Here is a 25927-nt window from a genome sequence, read left to right as displayed (position 1 = left end):
GTCATTTTTAACCGAACGGCGTACCCTATCAGCACTTAACAAGATTGAAAAATGTACAAAAGAACGCCATTTATTCCGCAAGGGCGTGCTACGCCTTTAGCATAGCAAGGAATGTCTATATTTAGGAGGCATTTTTAACGGCGACACAAAAAAAGCCTCTTTCCACAGGTGATATACGCGATCTAAAATTCAATCGCAACAAAGGAGGAAATGGCAAGACGTAAAGCATCTAGGCACTGTATATATGATATTTGTGATGCGCATTCTCACCTCTATTTATTGTATATTCGTTTTAAGGCGATGGGAGATCTGTCTTCCGGTTGTGAGTTCTAGTGTAGATTTAGACATTTTTCTGAACAGTATTATCAATTTACAGTGCCGTGAAAAAGTATTCGCCCCCTTCCTGATTTCTGTTTTTTGCATATTTATCACACACAAAGGTCTAAACATCATCAAACCAATTTTAGTGTGAGACAGAGACAACCGAAGGAGAGAGAAAATGCAGTTTCTAAATGATGATTTTATTTACCAAGGCATAATTTTTTTTCAAACTTGTTTGGCCCTCTGTGTAAAAAGTAATTGCCCCCTGAACCTATTAACAAGTTATGCCACTCTTCTGGGGGACTCTTCTGTGCAGAATTGTTTCAATCTTGCAATATTAGAGGGTTTTCTCGTATGATCAGCTAATTTCAGATCACACCATAACATTTCAATGGGATTTAAATCCAGACTTTGACTTGGCCACTCCAAAACCTTAACTTTGTTTTTTTTAGCCATTCAGAGGTGGACCTGCTGGTGTGCTTTGGATTGTTGTCATGCTGCATGCTCCAAGAGCGCTGGAGTTTGAGTGCACGAACTGAGGCCCGGACGTTCTCCTTCAAAATGTGCTGCTAGGGAGCAGAATTAATTCTTCCATCACTTACAGCAAGTCGTCCTGATCCTGAGTGAGCAAGCAGCGCCAGACCAGCACACTTCCATGCTCCACTGTGGGCATAGTTTTCTATTGATGGAATGTTGTGCAATTTTTTGCCAAATGTAACGGGCCGCACACCTTCCAATAAAATCAACTTCTGACTCATTAGTCCACAGAATATTCTTCCAAAAGTGGGGAAGATCATCAAGATGTTTTTTGGCAAACCTAAGACGAGCCTTTATATAATAATCCCCCGATTATCACGTCTTCTCTAATCGCAAATTCACCATATTGCAATTTTTTCCCCACATTTAAATTTTATTTTTTTGTTTTGTAAAGTTCATAAAAATGTGAAAATACACGTTGAAACTTGTAAGATTAAGCCACTTTTGCTACTAGGACTCAGCACAGAAAAAAAGTTATAATAGGGGTGATCTTAGCGATTTTTTTATTATCTCGGCCATGTCTGGTCTCAATTAACTGCGATATTCAAGGGATTACTTCATTCTTTTTGGACAGCAATGGTTTTCGCCTCGGAACTCAAACTTGTTTTTCTTATACAGTAATACCTTGACATACGAGTGTCCCAACACACGAGAAATTTGAGATACGAGGAAAATTGCGAGCACATTTTTGCCTTGAGATACGAGCATACAAAATGGTTTCCTGTGCGGTCGTCCGGGTGGCTGAGTATGTGAGATGCTGCTTGTGAAAACAGCATGGCTCTGTCTTTCTCGCCACATCTCCCTCGCATAAAGATATCTACGAGCATCGGCCGGACACACAGGTTGCATTTTTTGCATTAATCAATGCAGAATTAAGGGGAAAACAATGGGTCCAAAGCAAGCAATGAACGGCTAAGCATAATTTCCAAGCTGCACAGTGACATTCATAATGAGATGGAGAGCCTTCATTTCATTTGGTTAAAAGATAAACAATTAGCGGGAGATTGCATGTTCCGACCCGAAAGCCGCGGCGGAATACATTAACACCTTTGCCTGTTATAGTACAACAAAGTTACACCCATTTAAGTCTGTGTATCATAATCTAAATTCATTTTAGATCAATTTAAAGCAGGGGTCTCCAAACTGTCCCAGAAAGGGCCGCAGTGGTTGCGGGTTTTCGTTCCAACCTGTATCGTTCCACCAATCTGGTATCTTAGAAGTGCAGTCAGTGAATTGCAGTCAGGTGTTTCTAGTTTCAGCAGAAACCTCATTGGTTAAACTGTTTGTTTTAGATGGGTTGGAACAAGGATGGCCTGTAAGCACGAGTGGTTAGCGCGTCAGCCTCACAGCTCTGGGGTCTTGGGTTCAAATCCAGGTCACGTCCACATCTGTGGAGTTTGCATGTTCTCCCCGGGCTGCGTGGGTTTCCTCCAGGTAGTCCGGTTTCCTCCCACATTCCAAAAACATGGATGGTTGGCTGATTGGGCACTCTAAATTGCCCCTAAGTGTGGGTGTGATTGTGCTTAGTTGTCCGTCTCCTTGTTCTCTGCGATCGGCTGGCCGCCGATTCAGGGTGTCCCCCGCCTCTGGCCCGGAGTCAGCTGGAATAGGCTCCAGCACCCCCCGTGACCCTAATGAGGATGAAGCAGTTCAGATCATGAGATGAGATGGGTTGGAACAAAAACCTTCACCCACAATGGCCCTCGAGGACCGGTTTGTAGACCCCTGATTTAAAGTTTGTTATGTTACGTTGCCGTTCGTCAAGTAACAAGGCTCTCTCCTGTCCTCGCTCCCTCCTCCCCCTCTCTCCCTCTCTCGTCCGTATACTCTGCAGTAAACCGCTACCGTCTGTCTTTACTGAATAATATCACATTTGAGTATTGAACATCCATACCTGTCAACCTCTGCCGATAACTGCCCTTATAAATGATTATGATTCCCCTTACAAACCCCCAAAAAACCTTACAAACACCGTACGACTCGTACGGTGTTTGTAAGGTTTTGGGGGGTTTGTAAGGGGAATCATAATCATTTATAAGGGCAGTTATCGGCAGAGGTTGACAGGTATGAACATCATAGCCACTAGATAGCTATTTGTTACTTTGTGAGTAGGAGGTAAATTAAAACAAATAAAAACATGTTTTTCCATTGTAATATCTATTTTGTGGTGTTTTTTCAGATGTTGGGAATGGATTTATTTGTATTTAGTTCATTTCCATGGGAAAAATTGATTTGAGATACGAGTAAATTGTCATACGAGCTCGGTCCCGGAACGCAATAAGCTCGTATCTCAAGGTATTACTGTATAGTTATGAACTTTGACCTTAACTGAGGCCAGTGAGGCCTGCAGTTCTTTCGATGTTTTTCTAGGTTGGGGTCAAAAAATAATCGCGCGATGAACTTCAATTGCGGACAATCTAGTCGATGAGGATTTTATATTTATAGTTTCTTTTCTTTATTTGTAACCATGATTAACTATATTGTATGGTCTGGTTTTTCTTTCTTGTGTACGTTAAAATTGAGAAAGTTTTTTTAATCATACTGTGTTTTATTTTCTGACTTCATTTAATTCCTCTGAATGACTGTTTTGTAAAACAACTTTACTGTCAAAACTGTTAGACAATGAGTTTTGGCATCTGACCTCAACGGCTAAAACTGTGACTTATCGACCTAACAATAGTGGATGTTCAGCATCGGAAGAGAGACGACCAGGGTTCGACGGGTTAATCCACAGATAATTTATTCCTGACAAATTGATCTATACAGAGCTCTGGGTCTTGGGCCCCTAACACAAAACAGCTGTGTGTCTTCGTGACCATCGAGAGACAACACTCAACCAGAGTTGCCCAGTTTTCATAACACAAATATGAGTAATGCATTATTAGCTGATTAAAGGTATGACTTTCACTGGGCCACGACTGTCTCCGAGGTCCCATCCTCTTCTTCCTGGGATTTTTCCACTCGCCTCCGTATCAGTTGGCCTTGGGTGAAGCCGTCTGTAATCAACCTCTAAAGAATATCTCGTACTGAAAGCTTCCTCTATTCATTGTGCAAGCATTAATATAAGGGAACATTCTGTTCGCGTGCGTCATCAACTTGAAAACGTTTTTAATCATACAGTAGTAATATATAAAAATAAAGCCTTGTTTTATTGTAATGATTCATCTGTAATAAAATATATGATTAAAATATGTCATAGTCTTCAAAACGGGGGGGGGGGGGGGGTTATCTACTCAACTGTTTACACTCGCCGGCCTGTGGCCCTTTTGGTTCCTGTTGGGTTTATTATGGAATGTTCTATATGTGTTGTAAGCATTTTCAATAAGTAATAAGGCTATAAACCAGGGGTCTCAAACTCAATTTACCTGGGGGCCGCTAGAGGCCGAGTCTGGGTGAGACTGGGCCGCATCAGGATTTCCACAAGAAAAGCGGTGATAAAACATTCCAACGTTATCAAATATCTTTATTTTTTAACAAAAAATAATGAATTAAATAAATTAACTTAAAGATGAATAAAAAATAAATCAATCAGTAATACAAAAAGAAAATAATAATAATGAGCATACAGTAGATATACACTGGCTGGCTAAGTAGAGAAAATGAATTATTTTTATTCCTTTTCAAATGTCTGTATTAACAGCTCTTTAACCTTTAACTTTCTGAACTTGAATGGAACATTGAACATGAAATATTCTGAACACGGCTTCTCTTGCCTACTTCTTGCTGCTAGAGACCTGGCAGCGCTTATTCTCACATAGTCACATTTGCCTTGAGGGAGGAAGCAGTGGAGACCCTCAGTAGAGCTTGAAGATGCTCATCAGTAAGTCTGGACCTGTACTTGGACTTATTGAAGTTCAAGGTGGAGAAGAGCTTCTCACACAAGTATGTGCTCCCAAAAAGGCACATGGTCCGCTTGAACATTCAGGAAAGTTCAGGGAAGCTGGGGGTCAACTCTCTCAAAAATTGCCCAAGCTTGTCTGCTTCTCCACTCACCTCCCTGAACTTGGCTTTGAGTGCAGAGTTGCACTGCAGGTCAATGAGCTCCATTTGAAGCTCAGGAGGGGCATCTTGCACATCAAAGGAGAAGGGGTCCGCAAAAATTTGAAATGTGGCTTTGTGTGTCTTGAAGTCTGCAAATCTGTGATCAAATTCCTCCTGTAGCTTCGAAATGGCCTCAACATACTTCTCACCACTGAATGGTGTGCCTGCATCCACGAGAGCCTTGCATGCTGGGAAATGACAAAGGTTTGTCTGAGAGAGCTGGGCTTTCCATAACACGAGTTTAGTGCAGAATGCTCTCACGTTGTCATAGGCAGCACTGACAAGTTTCCCCTGGCCTTGTAGCTTCTTGTTCAGGACATTAAGCTCATGTGTGATATCAACAAGAAAAGCTAAGTCCATGAGCCATTTGGGATCACTTAGCACAGGAACAGCAACCCCGTCTATCTCCATGAAGTCTTTTACTTCTGCACTCAACTAAAAAAATCTCTTCAACACGTCTCCCCTGCTGAGCCAACGTACCTCAGTGAAGTAGAGCACATCCCCATATTCTGACTCCATTTCCTCTAAAAAAGCACGGAACCTTCTGTGCTTTAAGCCCCTGGATCTGATTTGGTTGATGCATTTCACAACGACAGACATCACATTGTCAAACTTCAGGCATCTGGTGCAAAGGGCCTGCTGATGGATAATGCAGTGCAGAGCTATGGCCTCGTCCACACCCCCCTCTTCCATTTTTTTTGAACAAGTGCTACCAGTCCATTCTTCATCCCTGTCATTGATGGGGCTCCATCGGTTGTTATTCCAACAAAGCTCTTTCATGGCAAACCGGCATTCTCAATGGCATCACACAGCTGGTGAAATATTTCCTTAGCGGTGGTCTGGCCATGCATTGGAATTACTGTGAGCAACTCCTCCATTACTTCAAAATTGTCATCAACACCACGGACATATATTGCGAGCTGGGCAGTGTCTGTGATGTCTGTGGTGTCATCAAGAGCCACTGAATATACAATGAAACATTGTGTTTCTCACACAGTTGATCATAAATGTCACTTGACAGGTGAGAAATGCGCTCTGCCAAGGTGTTGGCAGAAAGGCTGATGTGGTTGAACTGACTTTTCTTTTCTGGACAGACAAAGTGTGCAGCCTGTAATATGCACTTTTTGATAAATTCACCTTCTGTGAATGGCTTTCCTGCTTTAGCAATCAACTCACAAACGGCGTAGCTAGCTTCGACTGCTGCATTACTGTCTTTGGTAGCCTTCTTGAAGAAATCCTGTTGCCTCAGAAGACTGTTTTAAGACTGGCAACCTGGTTGGCTCTCTCATCTCCCTGGTATTTTTCGTACTCCTCAGCATGTCTCGTAGTATAATGACGTTTCAAATTGTATTCCTTGTGCACGGCAACTTTTTCAGTGCAAATGACACACGTCGGGGTGCCCCTGTGTTCAACAAAGAAATATTGCACTCCCCACTTTTCTTGAAACTGTCTGTGCTCTTAACTGACCTTTCTCTTCACGGCAGGCTTTGAAAGAGACATCTCTGGGGCTCTGTAATATGTGTTTCCACTTCGAATGAGTCTAGGGTTGAACTTTTAACTTTCAGTCGCGCGGGTCTGTGGCGCATGCGCACTTTCGCTCTCCGATCGTATTGGATTACGGCAGTTCTCCGAATTTTTCAAGTGTCATGTTAACGCACTTACTGTTAAGTTTCAGTTTCACTCGCGGAGATGGCTACAGACACTGACACAGGCTGGATCACGGATCATAGCACCTCATCCAGTTCTATGCTGAGAGCAGCGGAGGAGTGTGCGCGCCGAGTGGAGTGATCGGCTTCACGGCTTCTCCTCCGCCCAGCTGATTGGAGGAATGAATGAGTGAGTCAGCGAGGCACTGGACAGCCCGGCCGATGTCCCGCCCTCCAGAGCCGTATACCTCACCGTGATTGGTTCATTCAGCTCCGAACACAACAAGTGTCATTCATATCAATCTTGCAGGCCGCACGAACATTAATCTTTCATATTAAGACGGGGGCCGCAAATTATCGTCCCGAGGGCCGCAGTTGGCCCGCGGGCCGCGAGTTTCAGACCCCTGCTCTAAACTTGCCAAATAATGCGTCGACTGCGGGGGAAACACTCTGTTTTGGTGCAGCTGATTTGACGGTGTTAGACATTCAGTATAGTATGCGCGCGGACCGCACAAGCAACAAAAATTTTTGGGGGACCCCTTCCGTGAAGACATTACAATAATTGGCCTTGGGGGTGCTGAAGCAAACTTGAGGGCAGAAATGGCTTTTGCTATGATATAGTTATGCTTGGAGCATATTGTGATTATGGGGTCTAGGAAAAATATTACAATAATTGGCCTTGGGGGTGCTGAAGCAAACTTGAGGGCAGAAATGGGTTTTGCTATGATATAGTTATGCTTGCAGCATATTGTGATTATGGGGTCTTGGCAAAATATTGTGATATAGTTGGATATCGGGAGAGGAATTAATTTAGTCTTCTCTAAAAAGCGTTGTAATTGTGCACAGGAGGCGAAGCATTGTGGGCAGAAAGAAAAAGAGGTCGCTTAGGAATGTCAACATTGATAAGCTGCTTGGCAGCATTCGTGAAGGTCACAGTTAGCGGCTAAGAGCGCGCTTCCGTTAAACACTTCATAATAAAAGCAGCAGGGTTTCCGCAATGACCTTCGCACTTATTCTTTGGATTTAATCAGAAATGTCTTTCGAGGTGATAGAAAATCTGTTTGGCAAAGATTGATTTGGTAAAAGCTTTGGAATTGGGAATAATGCTATTATTATTATTTTATTTTTTGTTTTGTGAAGTTCAAAGGGCTCTTAATTGAAGAGAGCTAGTTTTGGAGGATAAAACGATATGAATACTGTTTTTGAATGGTTGGATTGTTCAAAATACTTTAATATAGGACATTGGTTGGTTAAAGAAAAATGAATGGAATTATTTTACAATATTATGGCATATTGGTGACAATTTGTGGGTCCTTTATTAAGCATTGAAAATTGTAATTAGGAAATGCCTAGTAAAAGGTTGATTTCTCTAATTTAATTATTGTAGATTTTTCTTGTGGTAACACAGAGCTATAGGAAATAGCTCTTATCTTAAGTAAACATAGTATGGGGTGATTTGCAATTTATGTCTTAGGTATTAAGTTATTTGGTTGTTAAAGAGATCAGACATGAAATTAACAATGCAGAAATGAGAAATTTCATGGCATTCGTCCAAAATGTTAGGTAAGTTGAACCTGGCTGGGGTAGATAAGATAATTGATTTAGGATAGGCATAGTTTCCCTAGAAGAAACATGGAGTGTCTTTAAGTGCACAAAAGACATTCCCTGTTTTGCCTGAAGGGGGAATATGCTTTGGTATAGGTCATATTGATGACTATTGGGACGTTACTGTCTATTACTTTAGGGGCATACAAATTAAGAATTTAGCCAAAACTTACTGCATTGCAATTATGGGGTTAATACACCTAAATGTTACGGTGATAACGATTGGCAATAACAAGCTTAGATAAAGGGGAATATCTACAACAAATTCTGGTGGGGCCTTTCATGGTGTGAAACAAGTGATGAAATAATGTCTATGTTTAGAAAATAACATCTCCAAATTATAAAATATCAACCTTTGAGAAATGCTTTAAGTAGAAGGGTTGACTAGAATGGGCAAAATTCGATAGCGTTGAAAGGGGGTGTAACTTAATGCAGAACATGGAGATAAAGTTTTTACAAACGGTTAAAATACTTAAAGGGGGTGTGTGTGTTTCAATGTGTCACAACTTTTCCGTTATTGCATTATTGGCGAATAGATAGTTAATCACAGCCACTCGCATGGCAGTACACATGCTGACTGACTGGGGTAAGGGGCGGTGGCAATTGAACAAATTTCTATTTTTAGATATGTGGCATGTGAATCTAATACATTAATTATCTAGTTTCTTCAGGCATCAACCTTGCGGTTCGAGGATCTACTAATGCGGAGTGGATCCAGACCTTCCGGAGTGTGGAGTATTGCTGGTGTCCTCAAGAATTCGTAGGTTTTCTCTGGGTACTCCAGTTTTACTCCAACAAACCAAAATTATGGATGATTGGGGGAGCACTCTAAATTCCTTGAGTATGAGTGCGAGCGTGGATGAGTGTCTGTCTTTTGTGTTTTAATTGGCTAGCCACCAAGATATATCAATATTCTAATATCAAGGTGGAATATTTCTGAAATCGCTGATAAGCCTTTCGAGGACGGCGGTGGCATAGTAGGACAGAAACAAAAAGAAAAGCGACTCCTGCCAAAATGCAGCAGGACTTTGTGCCTTGGTCTCACTGCTCTTACCAGTGTCTGTTTTTCCATCTACAGTAGAGGAGATACAATTGGCTGCACAGAAATCCGGTATGATGGGGGGCCCCTCGCGACGGCGCCGATCGGCATGGAGAGAGGGTGATCCGACATACATTGATGCGATTGGCATCCCCCGGGGCGTACCAGATGAGTATAAGCTGGCTAATCCGATCGCAGCAGGTTGGGAGTCTATTTTTCTTTTAATTACTCCAAACAAAAATGTTGATCGGATAAATTACCTGCATTACAATGTCCAAAAACTTGGAAATTATACTGAACAGGGATTTGTGGCAATAAAGGAACAGCTGGCAACCACTAGTCTAATGGCGTTCCAGGATCGCATAGCAGTTGATATGCTGCTCGCGGAGCAAGGGAGCGTGTGTGCAATGTTAGGAGATGAGTGTTGCACTTACATACCGAACAACACGTCACCCGGAGGGGGGGGGGTCCCTCACCAGCGCCATTGATGGCCTGCAGACCCTCAACCGCAATATGAAGAAGCATTCTGGAGTCGGAGCATCCGCCTGGGAGAGCTGGTGGCATAAGTCCTTTGGTAAGTATAAGGATTTGGCCCAATCTGTTGCATTTTCCATAGCCCTTTTTGCTACGATTTTGACATTATGTGGGTGTTGTATTATTCCCTGCTTAAGATCTTTGATAAGCCGACTTATAACCACTGCGATTTCCCCTACAAATTCTAAATTGCATGAATTATATCCTCTGCTGATGAAACGTACTGAGGGGAGCAGTGAATTTCAGGAGCATGGTAATTCCGAGGATGAATTGGGCGAAAATGATTTTGTTTTCTGCTTTTCAGACCTGCCGAACGAGTAGAGCCTAAGCGGGTAAAATTAAAACAGCCAACGGAGATATCCCTCTCATCTCGGATTTGCCATAAAATGAATAACACACGTAGTAAAAGGAGGGAAATGTTGGGTTTATTATGGAATGTTCTATATGTGTTGTAAGCATTTTCAATAAGTAATAAGGCTATAAATCAATTCTTGCAAGTGTAAGCAGTTATGTTGAAATATGTTTTCCTATTTTAATTAAATATTACTAATAATGATTTAAAAGGTTTTAATCATTATTCCAACAGTTCTGCTCACTCTAATCAAGTGTCTTGGTTGTATTGTCACTCAAATTGCGTAAGTAGTCACACATATGTCCTACTTCCTTACTTGGTCCTTCTATTTGCATTTCAAAAGAGATGTTCCTTTGAACTGCAAATTGCAATCCACATTTTAAAACCATTTGTGGATAATGGCTCTGACAATGGTTCGCTGGAGCCCCAAAGTCTTGGAAATGGCTTTGTAACCTTTTCCAGACTGATAGATGCCCATCACTTTTTTTGCATTTCTTCTTGAATTATTTTGGATTGTGGGATGATGCTCTGATCGTGTAGCCTCCGTCACTCCGTCTGACACATTCTATTTAAGTGTTTTCTTGAGTCGACACGTGGTGATGATCAGGTGTAGGTTTGGCCTGTGAAATTGAGCTCAGCTTTCCAACAATTGTGATTAGTCACATTTATTTTGTGATTTAAAAAAGGTGGGCAATTACCGTATTTACTTGCATATAAGCCGCTTTTGTCGGACAAAAAATGATGACTGAATCGAGGGTACGGCTTATATGCGCATAAAAACACGACATGCAAAAAACTGCATGTTGACGGCGCCGTGACACGATGACGTCATGACAAAATGGAGCCGTTGCGTCATGATGTAAGCGAATGCGGCCGATACTGTCATTTATTTCAAAACAGAGAAAAGATAAACATAAAATGCTAAACTAAATTTATTTTGACATCTATGAATTAAATTCAAGAAAGAAAACGTACGTATCTTGCATAAAACGTGATAAAACTCACGTTCCTGTCACTGCTCGCTCAGGGCACAGCCATCTTACCTAGGTCCCGGGCTGCCATCTTACCTAGGGCAGTGCCTAAACCTAGTTAAACGTGCTCTGACTGGCCAGACGCGAGTAGCCTTGATTTTGAAATAAAACAAAATTCCCCTCTGATTTTTTTTCGTTGCATTTCTTGTTCGAAAGTAACAACTATTGGAGTAATATGAACCATCGAAAGAATTGAGATATTTTGACATTAGAAGCAATATGGCTGCCAGAACATCTTAAACTTCTGGTAGGAAAATTGTAATTTCTGTCATTAGAAAGCATCAGGTTCTCATCAAGATTGACTTCTTTTTTCAAATTGAATTATTTTATATTTTGCATTTACAAAGACAGGCACATTAACTTCCTTATGATATTGACCCTAATCATGTGCTTTTGATTCATTCAGTATCTCAAAAATACCACTTGTGATGATTTTTCTTAAGATTTTCCCTTCAAAGTAACATTTACTTCAGAGTACAACATATACTTCAGAGACACACTTATTTATTCATGTATTTATTAATTAACTGACTTATTACCTATCTATTTATGTCTAAAATGCCTTTCCTATTTCTGCATCCTCACCCTCTTGCTACTGTGACAACGAAATTTCCCGAATACGGGATGAATAAAGTTATCCAATCCAATTTCTACTCCCTATTAAAACCATGAATTTGGACGTGAAAATTGGGAATCAGGGGGTCGACTTATACGCGAGAAATTGTAAAATAAAAAAAAATTAAGGCCATTTTCAGGGTGTGGGTTATATGCGTGGGCGGACTACATGCGAGTAAATGTGGTAATTTTTCACAAAGGGACAGACAAGTTTGTATTTTTTTCTGCCTTGGTAAATAAAATCACAGAAACTGCATTTTCTATTTCCTTGGCTTGTCTGTCATACTAAAATTGGGTTGATGATCTGAAACCTTTGTTTGTGATAAATATGCAAAAAAAAAAGAAATCAGGAAGGGGGCAAATACTTTTTCACGGCACTGTATAAACTATTAACGTGAAAATTGCGGCAATTATGATATGAAAAGAAAACTCCCTTAATATTTATGGGTAAACCGTTCCTTAGGAACATTTACTAATTTATAAAACGTGTAATATCCCCTATAGTGGCATCTAATTGTCATAGTCCGCTCATTAAATCTGAACAGAAACCATTTCAAATCGCCTTTTAATCCAAATCTCCAGCATTATTACCACTTTCTACTATAGTTAATTCCAATTAGTACCAAATAAAAAATGCTTACCGTATTTTCAAGACTATACGGTGCATCATATTTTTAGCCACAGTGTCTGTAACGAGTGCTATTTCTGTATTTTAAACACACAAAGGACGCACCGTTTTTTTAGACGCAGCCAGGCATGGCATATATATATATATATATTATATGTGGATGAATATCGAACCGCAATAGCGCTGGCTACGGGAAGCAGCCCCAGACTATTTCCAGTTTCCGGTGCGCAGTGACTGCTGGGATAGTTATTTTGTCAATACACCCAGGATGACGGCGAACACACTCATTTGGTGCTACATGCACCAAATGCACGCTACACCCACACGCTAAAAACACGTTTTTAAAAAGACAACGGAAGCAAAACTGAGTTCGGTTGTACTTTATTTAGCAACTTACTCACGTCCTCATCACCCACAAATCCATCAAAGTCCTCATTTTCTGTGTCCGAATTAAACAATTGCCCAAATGAGTCTTCCAAAACGCCGGGTCCCCTCTCTTCGTTCTCAGAGTCACCATCATTGCCATGTGGCTCCTTAGAAATGATGCCTGCTTTGGTAAAAGCTCGAACAACCGTGCAAGCAGACACGTTCGCCCAGGCGGCCACGATCCATTCGCAAATCGTAGCGTAAGAAGCCCGGCGCTGCCTGCCACTCTTCGTGAAGCTGTGTTCGCCAGCTATCATCCACTGCTCCCACGCCGCTCGTAACCTTGCTTTGAAAGCCCGGTTGATGCCGATGTTGAGCGGTTGTAATTCTTTGGTCAAGCCTCCGGGAATGACGGCAAGCTTCGAGTTCATTTTCATGACTTGGTTTTTCACCATTGATGTGAGATTAGCATGCATGGAGTCGCAAATAAAAAGTGACGGCGAGCCGTGAAAAAAATCCATCCGGTCGCTTGACATAGACCTCACGTAGCCATTCTCTCATTTCTCCTCGTCCATCCAGCCCTTTGGATTCGCATTCACAATGACGCCGGCTGGAAACTTTTCTTTCGGCAGCGTCTTTCGCTTAAAAATCACCATTGGTGGTAATTTCTGCCCATTAGTATGGCAAGCGAAAACGACAGTAAAAACCGACTTCTCGTGCCCCGTTGTTCGTATCGCTACCGTGCTGGTCCCCTTCTTCTCGACAGTGTGGTTCATCGGGATGTCGAAAGTAAGCGGTATCTCGTCCATGTTCGTTATGCGGTTTGGCTGTATAGGTTTGTGGGTAATCCTCTTGGTGCAGTAGGTGCGGAAAACGGCTAACTTTTCAATGTAGTCTGCCGCAAGTTGCTGCCTCACGGTTGTCCTCACTCTAATCACCAGATGGTGCCGTTTCATAAAACGAAAGCACCACGACGGTCCTCCTTGGAAATGTTCAATTTTCAGTTCTTCCACAAGCGCTTTTGCCCTCAGTCAAATGGTGACTGTGGAGACGTTTCTCCCAGCTGCTCTTAGACCAAGAATCCACCGCTCCAGTTGTTGTTGTTGTTGTTGAGTCACCTCAGGCGCCTGAGGATTACCCTCAGCAGCGCTAGAGCTGCCACTGGAACGCGGATTTTGTTTGTTCATCCAAACGTAGGGCACCACGTTCCTGGGTAGCAGCTCTGACTGCTCCAGTTGATCTTCCAAGCCGGGCCACCTTGCCTTGTTCCCACGGAAACTCAGCTTCCTCTTATTGACTTGGCGAAGCTACTTCTCCTGCTTTCTCCATTTGCGAACTATAGATTCATTTATGTTGTATGCCCTTGCCGCTGCTCTTTTCCCATGCTCCACTGCATAATCGATGGCTTGAAGCTTGAACTGAGCTTCGTAAGCATGACTCTTTGTATTATTATTCATTCTTCGTTTTGCAATTGAGCACATGCATGCCCACACTAGTGTATATATAGGAAACTTGTAGGGGCGTAGCTTTAGCGTCTTCTCCCACACACCTCCTCCGCAAGCCTTTCCCCACCAACGTCCGCCTTTAGCGTCTGACTCCACCCACGTCCGCCTTTTCTCTATATAAGAAGCATGTCGGCAAGAAGTGCTCAGTCAGGCTCCGGAGCTCGGAGCTCACACAGGGCGCTCTGCATTATAAGACGCCCTGTCTATTTTGGAGAAAGTTTTAGACTTTTATGTGCGCCTTATAGTCGTGAAAATACGGTACATTCACACACAAAACAATTATCTGTTCCCTCTTTGGTGACTTACAAATTAAGTTTTGTTATGACTGATCTCAGTGATATTGACAAAACACCATGTGGCATACTCTCAGAACATTCACATTTACGTACATTAAATACAGTGGTACCTCGTCATACGACCGCTCGTCATACAATATTCTCGTCTTACGACGGAAATTTCGATCGAATAATTCGCCCGTGATGCGATCAAAATTTCGTGATGCGGCCAAGCCTGGTGGCCATGGCACTGTCTTTTTTGCATCTCTTTCGTGTATAACAATATCTACGAGCACTGAACGATTAATTCAGACGAGTTTCTCCTATGCATCGACCAGAAAACGCACAACGCGCATGCGCGGGCAAAAAGAGGGCTTTCTGGGTAATGAAGTATACTCGTGCACACAACGCCTATAGGCAATGGCACTCTTTCTCAGAATGAAACTTCATTACCCACAATCAATACGTGGGTAAGCTCAGCTGTTGCATTTCCTGTTATTTTTATTATCTAATACGAGGAGTATTATATTACTTCTCGTTCGCTGCTCCTAAGAACATCAGCGGCACTGGCTCGCAATTCCCTCTTTGTAACATTTCTGGTCGCAACTCTCTCTCATAGGCGCCGTTCAAAGCGGCTGCGACCAGAGCCATTACAACGAGGGAGTTGCGAGCCGGTCTTTATGAGCAGCAGAGCGATCGCTAAAATGTACTACAAGACTATTTCTCGTTGGCAAGTGGTCGTGGGTTATCCTATTGTGAGGACATTTGTGTGAATCATTTTCGGAATATTTTGAAGGGAATACGTAGTATAACAGCAAACAGCCCATCGATAGCGAACGTGAGGGTGGAGGCGTGGCAAACCGCCAACCCGGAAAACAAAGGTAACAAAAGATTACAACAAAATTAGAATTCAGTTTTGTGTAAAGTTACATTAAACGTATGTTTGAGTGTCTGTATATATTAATCCAAGTTAATTTAAATTTGTTTGTTCCGTTTACAATTGCGTTGTAAAAAAAGGATCTGCGGAAGCACTCCTTCCTGCAATGAGGGTGCAGCAGTCTATTGCGTCTACATGCGATCCAAAATTACATTTTAGGGATATTAATCTTTTTTTTTCAAATTTATATATTTAACCAAATGTCCCCTGTGAGTAATAAATCAAATTAAATAACCAATTTGAACTTCAAAATCTACAGCAACTCATCCACCTAAGCCAAAACCTGGCTATTCATGACCCAGGCAAAGTTTCAGTTTGCATGGTTGAGCATTGTTGGATGACAACAAGGCGCTAAATTCATAAATTACTATTATTATTTTTTTATTTTTCCAATTCATGACAGCAGACTATTACTTTTGATTTCTTTTTTTGATTTTCGGAATGTATTGTGATCCTTCACCACTTTGCTGCTTCAACAATCGCGGCTTCAGTACATTGCTTTCTTTTTATTTTAAGTATACAAGAGTTCAGAAAAATGTCAAAATCCACGCTGAAACTCGCAAGCAGAAGACGGGATAAAAATGGCGGAAGTCACAGCTCAGCTTCTTCGGTGTATAATAGGGTGGCTCTCAGCACTGAAGAAGAAGCAATATTTCACCATAGAAGAAGAATGAGGGTTAGGCCGAATATTATGTAAAGGCCCGCGATGCACGACGTCTTCCCATTTTCTGTTTTGTTGCGAGTGAATTTTGCATCACCCACATCACCTGTGGAGAAAAAATATAGTTTTGAGTTGATGTTGAAAATGCCTCCTAAGTATTGACGCTAAAGGAGTAGAGCAGGGGTCTCAAACTCGCGGCCCGCGGGCCAACTGCGGCCCTCGGGACGATAATTTGTGGCCCCCGTCTTAATATGAAAGATTAATGTTCGTGCGGCCCGCAAGATTGATATGAATGACACTTGTTGTGTTCGGAGCTGAATGAACCAATCACGGTGAGGTATACGGCTCTGGAGGGCGGGACATTGGCTGGGCTGTCCAGTGCCTCACTCACTCATTCATTCCTCCAATCAGCTGGGAGGAGGAGAAGCTGTGAAGCCGATCACTCCGCTCGGCGCGCACACTCCTCCGCTGCTCTCAGCATAGAACTGAATGAGGCGCTATGATCTGTGATCCAGCCTGTGTCAGTGTCTGTAGCCATCTCCGCGAGTGAAACTGAAACTTAACAGTAAGTGCGTTAACATGACACTTAATGTGAAATATGAATTGTATTCTTATATTTAATCTTGCACCCTTCTACACTCTTATGAATTTAGTAACTAGAATAGAATTTTTACTGACACCTACAGGTCAAGGCCTGTCATCACTTTGTATATACACACCCCTTTTCGTGTTCCCGCCTAAAGTTTGTCTCCGCCTAAACTTCTATTAAATACCATCACCGACCAAGCGGACGGCGTATCTGGTTGGGGGATCTCGGCGTGGACGCTGGCTCTGTCCGTCTGCTCGCCCCCTTCTTAGGAAGGGTGGGGGCTAGCCAAGGGGGCTAGCCAAGAACAAAGGAAGCGGACCGAGCGGCGACCATTTTGAGAGCGGTCGAGATGAGGCCTCCCTTCCAGATAACCTCCTTCGGCCGGGAGTTAAAAACTACCACGTGTTTTGCTGCTTCCTCTGTATGAAGATTATTGTCGTGGCAACCCAGCTTTGACATTTTGGTGCCTGAAACCCGGGATTCTTCTCTGCTTTCCGGCCATGGCAGATCGACAGAAGGATGGATGGCTCGACGTCGGCTACTCCAGCCTTGAGAGAGGGCGATCTGGCCTGCTGGCCCGGGAAACGGATTACGAATTATCCTTTCGTACAGAGGAGGCACCAAAAAACGGTAAGGCACTTTTTTAAAATTAATTTGTAGAATCCAACCCAGCATAAGGCCCCGTTTCCCTTCGAGGAAGGGAAATGCTTCATTCGTAAAAAAAAGAAAAGAAAAGTTGCGTATACTCTTCTCTGTGTGTCAGAGATTCTTCTTTCTGTGTGTCGGAAAGGCATCTTTCTGTGTGTCGGATTGATGTTTAATAGTATACAGCAGGATAAAAGGCTGTGTGTCGGCCTATCTGCCTGGAAAGCAGACAGAGGAGGAGGTCGCGCCTCCCCGCCAAGGCACTTCGAGGGTTGTGTTAAAAATATAGAAAAAATATATTGTTATACAGTGCCAAGATAATGAAAGAGCTCGATATAAAGAAAAAAAAGAAATAGAATAAAACTATAAACGCATGCAAGTAATCTTCATATGAATAGATATATATATAAGTACGCTATGACGCGTTCATAAACGATATAAGTATGATTGCCGCGAAAAATAGGAGTTTAATCGGATAAAAATAAGTATTTAAGAGAGGGTGAATTGAGACAGGATGGTGGGGGGGTTGAAAAGCAGACCACATGTGAGAGGAAACAAAGGAAAAAATGGCGGCGAGCCAACTGAAGTTAAAACTGCCTTTCTTCCCCAGCTCACTTTCCACTAACCCAGGAAGATATATATATTAGGCCTGTTCAGAAACAGTGCCCCCCCTGCTCAGCCCACTCCTCGTGCCAGGCTCCACTCGCAGGGGCCAGGAGCACGGGGGGGTATTGGGAGGCTGGAATGCAAGAAATCTCAGGTTACATCTCACGTTCCACACATGAAGCAAGGAGGAGCAGAGACAGTAATAGAAAGAAAAGAAGAGAGTTAGAGACAGAAAATTGACAATATAACATATTAGTGACAAATTATGGGTCCTCTAATAAACACAATCTTGGAGCAGAATAGCAATTCAACAAAAGCAATTTAGCTATTTTACCAAAAAGAGAGTGAATTGCGATTTAGACTTAAGTATTAAGAATTATCCAAAGTATTAGGTAAATTGTACCTGACAAGTTTAGATAAAATAATTAATTTAGGATAGGCATAATTTCCCTGAGATGCAATAAACATCATGACATGTCATCAGTGCACGGATGATATGTCATTGTTTTGCCCATCAACAGATAAAATATGCTTTAGCGCGAGTCATATTAATAACGATTAGAATATCACGGATCGCCTAAGAATCAAACAATTGATGCCAACCAAATAACATTGACCTATTTCCTTTTAGAATGACTTGCCATGACACAGCGAAAGGTGGTTAGCTGCCAAGAAGCCCCAGGACTGGGGATGGCGCTCTTCACCAGTAAAAAAATTGCACACCACTGATGTCTGAAAATGAGTGTGAGCGTGAAAGGTTGTTTGTCCCTTTTGTGTTTTTGATTGGCCGACCACCGAGATATGATCAATCGGTTAGGTATCAAAGTGGAAAATGATTTAGCAAATTGGAATCGATTTCGGAATTTGCCAATAAGCCGTTTCACGGATGGCAACGCCAAATTATGGAAAAATATTTAGTCCAAGGAAATTTTTAATGGTAAAAGCAGCAGTACTCCAAACGTGAAACTTGAAGTGGAGAAACAAATCTGCTATGCGAAATTTAGGAGCACTGAGAAAAACAAAAAACAGACAGTGCTTGATATGAAATTCCAAAGTACTATTGATTTATTGTGATAATGGCATCCAAATTGTGTTAACAGAATAATTGACTGAATTGAAAAAAGGTTCCATATTTTGTTATGAAATCATTGCGCCTACATAACGAGGTCAACCGGACAACAAAATATGGACATCCTATTTAGTAGACCATACCAAACGCCATTATTCACTACACGATTGGAACTAGAGGATGAGGCTAATCTGGCTATCTGCATAAAAGAAAAAACTTTAAAGGAACACACTGAATTTGGGTTAGCAGGAGGAGACTGTGGTTCCCAACAGAAAACAGACTGGACCAACGGCGGTCCCAGGAGCCTGGGTGCTCAACACACGTGTTCCTGACCAACCAGCAGACATGAAAATAGCGGGATCCATTTTGTGCACTGTAAGAAGGTTCTCTCAGTTGAAACGTTTGAGGAGACAGGTAAGATAAACTTTTTGACGTAATCAGACGAAATGGCAAGCACTCAAATATTGATTGGAAAGATTATTGCTCAGGCAATGCTGTAAGCCATAAGGATTTTTTATATTGGTTTTATTGTCTCCATAAAAAAGTGAAAGCGTTTCAATTGAGACCAAACCTTCTTACAGATAGTTAAAGTAAACAATTAAGACTAGATCTTCCTACAGATTTTAAAGTAAACAATTAGAGAGAAAATAAACTACAATGGATAGAAATGTTACTAGATTTTAATTTTATGCCTGACTATTGAGAAATTTTGATTAAGAAAGTTTTATAGGAGATGATTGACAAACTCCAAAGACAATGGGATGTTACATTTGATAAAAAGACTACTAGATTGGGATATTTTGAATTTCAAACAACTGAGTTAATATGCAACGCAATACACATTGTTAAATGAATTGGGACTTGATTAGTATGCATTTTATAAGTAATGAGTTTTAATTGCTTTAAAGGATACAATTATGCTAAAATATTAACCTTGACAAACAAGGAGCGATTACAATTTAGTGGGTTCAATTCTATTCAGAATGATAAATGTGTGCATTTTGTTTCTGGATATTAATTGACGTGAATTTAACTGTTACAGAGAACGGGAAAGCTGTTTTCCTGGGGAGAAAGCACCCTGGTTTGCTTTTTGTATTTTTCCTATTTTTAGTATGATTAGTTAATTTGTGTAATTACAGGAAAGGGAAAAACAAATAGGGTTCTTGATCTTAACAAGGAAGCAGTGATCATAATAGAATACCAGCTAGCATTTTTGATTTTGACTGATAAGGCATTTAAATTTTCACAAACTATAGTGATGGAATAAGTAAGATTGGTGCGATTTTTGTTCATTGGGGTATTAAGCCGAACCAAATAGCCGTAAGCAAATGTTAAGCACGTGTTGAAGACAACGACAGAACACAGCAGCATACACAACAACAAAACTGAGCCGATCTCAAGAACAGTCAGCAGACGAACTGTACACAGCTAAAGGCCTACCGTGCCTACCAAAAATTTATTCCAAAATTGAGCCATAAATGTCTCAAAAGGGAGGAAGATATGATGGACATCGAAATACCTACTTTTAAAATTTTTGTAGGAACTGTTTAATTTGTTATTTTATTGATCTGTAAAGAACATGGGATCTCCAGAATCAGCTGGAGTAACAATGGAGCTGATTTTGCAAACAGCATAGTGCAAAACATGGCAAAACACCTAAGTAGAGCGAACAAATGGTACGATAAAACCAAGGCTTAAGAAAACCATGGGGGAGATAAATAAGCCATGGCCAGAACGCCTAACACTGGCCAAAACATATATGAAGATAGTACCAACTAGCTCGGGATTAACACCTTTTTGAGATAGTTCATGGAAGACCATTCCAACTTCCTCTATGGGAAGATGAACCATGACGAGAGACTAAGGAAGGAGAGAAACTTATCCAAAGAACATGTAAGCTGCCGTGATCCTTTTCTCTATCTTGCAGGAGGTGGTGAAGCCAGGTGACTGGATCCTGATCCGAGTCATAAAAGGAAGTCCTGGTTCTCTCCACGATGGGAAGACCCATTCGTGGCCCAACTCACCAACCTCCACAGCAGCAAAGATCACTGAAAAGTCAAAGTCGATTCAAGGTCGTTCGAGACACAGGTGACTTTTGAGTAGACTGTAAGTCGGACGGTGTCAAAACCCTTGTCCGTGAAGAAACTCATCTAACGTCTACTCACCTGCCACGAGCACGCCTCACTTAACCCTGACCTCCCATAGACTTTGCACCTCTATACAGAAGTCACAGTGAAAGCTGTTGCCACCCACATCACAGTGACTGGATTGTCAGTGACAGCCTGGGCGTATCTGAACGCCCCGCCCACAGAGACTCGACTTGGAAAACAAGTGCAGGAAACGTCCTGCCTCATCACTGGAAAGGCAGAGCCAAGCGGTCCGCTCTTGGATGGGGCGATGGGGACTCAACCTACATCAACAACATCGGGGTTCCCCGCGGCGTACCAGATGAGTATAAGCTCGCTGACCAAATTGCACGACTCCAGAACAGGACGGAAGAAGGGTTTGCAGCCATCCATGAACAGTTGTCGGCGACCTCCTTGATGGCCTTCCAGAACAGAATTGCTGTTGACATGTTCCTGGCAGAGAAAGGTGGCGTGTGCTCCATCTTTGGCGACCAATGCTGCACGTTCATCCCGAACAACACAGCAGCTGACGGGAGTTTAACCAAGGCCCTGGAGGGCCTTCGATCCCTCAACAGCAAGATGAAAGAACATTCTGGAATTGACACCTCAATGTGGGGCGATGATGTTCCTGTTGACCAAAGGTTGTGGTCCACCCCCCCAGAAAATCATGTGTAAAGACATTGAGCTGTTACATGAGTGTTCATTAACCAAACAGTCAAGGCCCTACAGGGTATAGCAGATGATTTAAAAGCCCTTAGGGAAGTTGCAGGACCGATAGTCCTGGATCTGATAACAGCCAAAGATGGAGATGTGTGTGCCATGATGGGAGAACACTGCTGCACCTTCATCCCAGATGAAACCAGTACATTACTCGTGCCGTAGCTGAAATAAAGGCCCTAGTCAACACCATGGCCCAGGATCATTCAGCCGTAGGTGTATCATTGTGGTCGTGGTTAATAACCGGGTCATGATTCTCAATTCTGTTTAAAATTGCAACCTTGCGGTTTTTGCTACTGTTCTGTATTTTTTCTATGTGTGTAATCCCCTGTATGAAAGTTATGATTCAAAACACAATCCAGCACACGCTAGTAGCTTATAGTGACACAGTATCCCCGCATGACAGACCATACTGGAGATTATCGCATTCTTTCGAAGTGTGACGAGTACTCTATGCAAATGTGTTTGTCTTGATTTAAATATTGGGTTCGCTCATTAAGAGGGACGTAGAGGAATTTTTACCACTGATTACATTATTTCTCGCCTCTGCTTTGACATGTGATTTTGTTATTTTCCATACCCTGTTGAGTAACTGTCAATGATATTTGTATTGTAGAACCTGGAGGGGAGGGATACAAATTGATATATTTAATGAAAATTCTTTCAAGTCACAACAGGGGGGAAATGTGAAATATGAATTGTATTCTTATATTTAATCTTGCACCCTTCTGCACTCTTATGAATTTAGTAACTAGAATAGAATTTTTACTGACACCTACAGGTCAAGGCCTGTCATCACTTTGTATATACACACCCCTTTTCGTGTTCCCGCCTAAAGTTTGTCTCCGCCTAAACTTCTATTAAATACCATCACCGACCGAGCGGACGGCGTATCTGGTTGGGGGATCTCGGCGTGGACGCTGGCTCTGTCCGTCCGCTCGCCCCCTTCTTAGGAAGGGTGGGGGCTAGCCAAGGGGGCTAGCCAAGAACAAAGGAAGCGGACCGAGCGGCGACCATTTTGAGAGCGGTCGAGATGAGGCCTCCCTTCCAGATAACCTCCTTCGGCCGGGAGTTAAAAACTACCACGTGTTTTGCTGCTTCCTCTGTATGAAGATTATTGTCGTGGCAACCCAGCTTTGACACTTAAGAAATTCGATACGATCGTTGAGCGAAAGGGTGCATGAGCCACAGACCCGCACGACTGAAAGTTAAAATTCAACCCGAGACTCATTCCAAGTGGAAACATATTACAGAGCCCCAGAGATGTCTCTTTCAAAGCCTGCTGTGAAGAGAAAGGTCGGTGATGGGCACAGACAGTTTCAAGAAAAGCGGGGAGTGCAATATTTCTTTGTTGAACACAGGGGCACCCCGACGTGTCTCATTTGCACTGAAAAAGTTGCGGTGCACAAGGAATACAATTTGAAACGTCATTATACTACGAGACATGCTGAGGAGTACGAAAAATACCAGGGAGATGAGAGAGCCAACCAGGTTGCCAGTCTTAAAACACGTCTTCTGAGGCAACAGGATTTTTTCAAGAAGGCTACCAAAGACAGTAATGCAGCAGTCGAAGCTAGCTACGCCGTTTGTGAGTTGATTGCTAAAGAAGGAAAGCCATTCACAGAAGGAGAATTTATCAAAAAGTGCATATTACAGGCTGCACATATTGTCTGTCCAGAAAAGAAAAGTCAGTTCAACCACATCAGCCTTTCTGCCAACACCGTGGCAGAGCGCATTTCTCACCTGTCAAGTGACATTTATGATCAACTGTGTGAGAAAGCACAATGTTTTAGTGTATATTCAGTGGCTCTTGATGAGACCACAGACATCACAGACACTGCCCAGCTCGCAATATATGTCCGTGGTGTTGATGACAATTTTGAAGTAATGGAGGAGTTGCTCACAGTAATTCCAATGCATGGCCAGACCACCGCTAAGGAAATATTTCGCCAGCTGTGTGATGCCATTGAGAATGCCGGTTTGCCATGGAAGAGCTTTGTTGGAATAACAACCAATGGAGCCCCATCAATGACAGGGAGGAAGAATGGACTGGTAGCACTTGTTCAAAAAAAACTGGAAGAGGAGGATGTGGAGGAGGCCATAGCTCTGCATTATCCATCAGCAGGCCCTTGCAGCAGATGCCTGAAGTTTGACAATGTGATGTCTGTCGTGTGAAATGCATCAACCAAATCACATCCGGGGGTTTAAAGCACAGAAGGTTCCGTGCTTTTTTAGAGGAAATGGAGTCAGAATATGGGGATGTGCTCTACTTCACTGAGGTACGTTGGCTCAGCAGGGGAAACGTGTTGAAGAGATTTTTTTAGTTGAGAGCAGAAGTAAAAGACTTCATGGAGATAGACGGGGTTGCTGTTCCTGTGCTAAGTGATCCCAAATGGCTCATGGACTTAACTTTTCTTGTTGATATCACACATGAGCTTAATGTACTGAACAAGAAGCTACAAGGCCAGGGGCAACTTGTCAGTGCTGCCTATGACAACGTGAGAGCATTATGCACTAAACTCGTGTTATGGAAAGCCCAGCTCTCTCAGACAAACCTTTGCCATTTCCCAGCATGCAAGGCTCTCGTGGATGCAGGCACACCATTCAGTGGTGAGAAGTATGTTGAGGCCATTTCGAAGCTACAGGAGGAATTTGATCACAGATTTGCAGACTTCAAGACACACAAAGCCACATTTCAAATTTGTGCGGACCCCTTCTCCTTTGATGTGCAAGATGCCCCTCCTGAGCTTCAAATGGAGCTCATTGACCTGCAGTGCAACTCTGCACTCAAAGCCAAGTTCAGGGAGGTGAGATGGAGAAGCAGACAAGCTTGGGCAATTTTTGAGAGAGTTGACCCCCAGCTTCCCTGAACTTTCCTGAATGTTCAAGCGGACCATGTGCCTTTTTGGGAGCACATACTTGTGTGAGAAGCTCTTCTCCACCTTGAACTTCAATAAGTCCAAGTACAGGTCCAGACTTATCTGCATCTTCAAGCTCTACTGAGGGGTCTCCACTGCTTCCTCCCTCAAGCCAAATGTGACTCAGCTATGTGAGAAGAAGCGCTGCCAGGTCTCTAGCAGGAAGAAGTAGGCAAGAGAAGCCGTGTTCAGAATATTTCATGTTCAATGTTCCATTCAAGTTCAGAAAGTTAAAGGTTAAAGAGCTGTTAATACAGACATTTGAAACGGAATAAAAATAATTAGTTTTCTCTACTTAGCCAGCCAGTGTATATCTACTGTATGCTCATTATTATTATTTTTTTTTTTTTATTACTGATTTATTTATTTTTTATTCATCTTTAAGTTAATTTATTTAATTCATTTTTTTTTGTTAAAAAATAAAGATATTTGATAACGTTGGAATGTTTTATCAGCGCTTTTCTTGTGGAAATCCTGATGCGGCCCAGTCTCACCCAGACTCTGCCTCTAGCGGCCCCCAGGTAAATTGAGTTTGAGACCCCTGGAGTAGAGGGAAGTGAACGCTCTTCCCCTCTGGAGAGGCACGTGTGTCGTTGCATGCGAAACCTCTGCCTGCTGCGAATAGTAAATACAAAAACGTTTTCTCATATGGACTGAGACACCCTACCTCCGAGGAATAAAAATTGAACCAGCATTATGAGGGAGTTTCGACGTAGATGCGGCCGTGACGAGACGAGGTCAACACAATAACCATATCCCTTCCTCATCTCATCTCATTTTCTGAACCGCTTTATCCTCATTAGGGTCCCGGGGGGTGCTGGAGTCTATCCCAGCTGACTCCAGGCCAGAGGCGGGGGACACCCTGAATCGGTGGCCAGCCGATCGCAGAGCACAAAGAGACAGACAACCATGCACACTCGCATAACTAGGGGCAATTTAGAGTGTCCAATCAGCCTACCATGCATGTTTTTGGAATGTGGGAGGAAACCGGAGTACCCGGAGGAAACCCACGCAGGCCCAGGGAGAACATGCAAACTCCACACAGGTGGACGTGAACAGGATTTGAACCCAGGACCTGAGAGCTGTGAGGCCAACACGCTAACCACTTGCCCCACCGGGCCGCCCGAATGTGAGAGTCTACAGTGGGGCAAATAAGTACAGACG

General features: G+C 42.6%; 1 protein-coding gene across 6 annotated transcripts in view; it reads left to right on the top strand.

The window, feature by feature from the left end:
- Positions 1-22927, top strand: part of meak7 (MTOR associated protein, eak-7 homolog) — a 92449-nt gene extending 69522 nt beyond the window's left edge. For 3 of the 6 annotated variants that reach the window (XR_013299538.1, XM_077595849.1, XM_077595847.1), the window contains one exon: positions 774-1078. Coding sequence is in view for 1 of the 6 variants with exons in the window: in XM_077595849.1 (XP_077451975.1) it covers positions 774-860 (87 nt within the window). In the remaining 5 variants the exon portion in view is untranslated. Of the gene's footprint in view, positions 1-773; positions 1079-17189 lie in introns of those variants that run through there. The other 3 variants (XR_013299537.1, XM_077595846.1, XR_013299536.1) reach the window with 2 other exon arrangements.
- The last annotated feature ends 3000 nt before the right edge of the window (positions 22928-25927 follow it).

Source organism: Stigmatopora argus, chromosome 3 (genome assembly GCF_051989625.1).
Source record: "Stigmatopora argus isolate UIUO_Sarg chromosome 3, RoL_Sarg_1.0, whole genome shotgun sequence".
Lineage (NCBI taxonomy): Eukaryota > Metazoa > Chordata > Actinopteri > Syngnathiformes > Syngnathidae > Stigmatopora > Stigmatopora argus.
The sequence above is the reverse complement of the archived record's forward strand: the minus strand, read 5'-3'. Positions and strand labels throughout refer to the sequence as shown.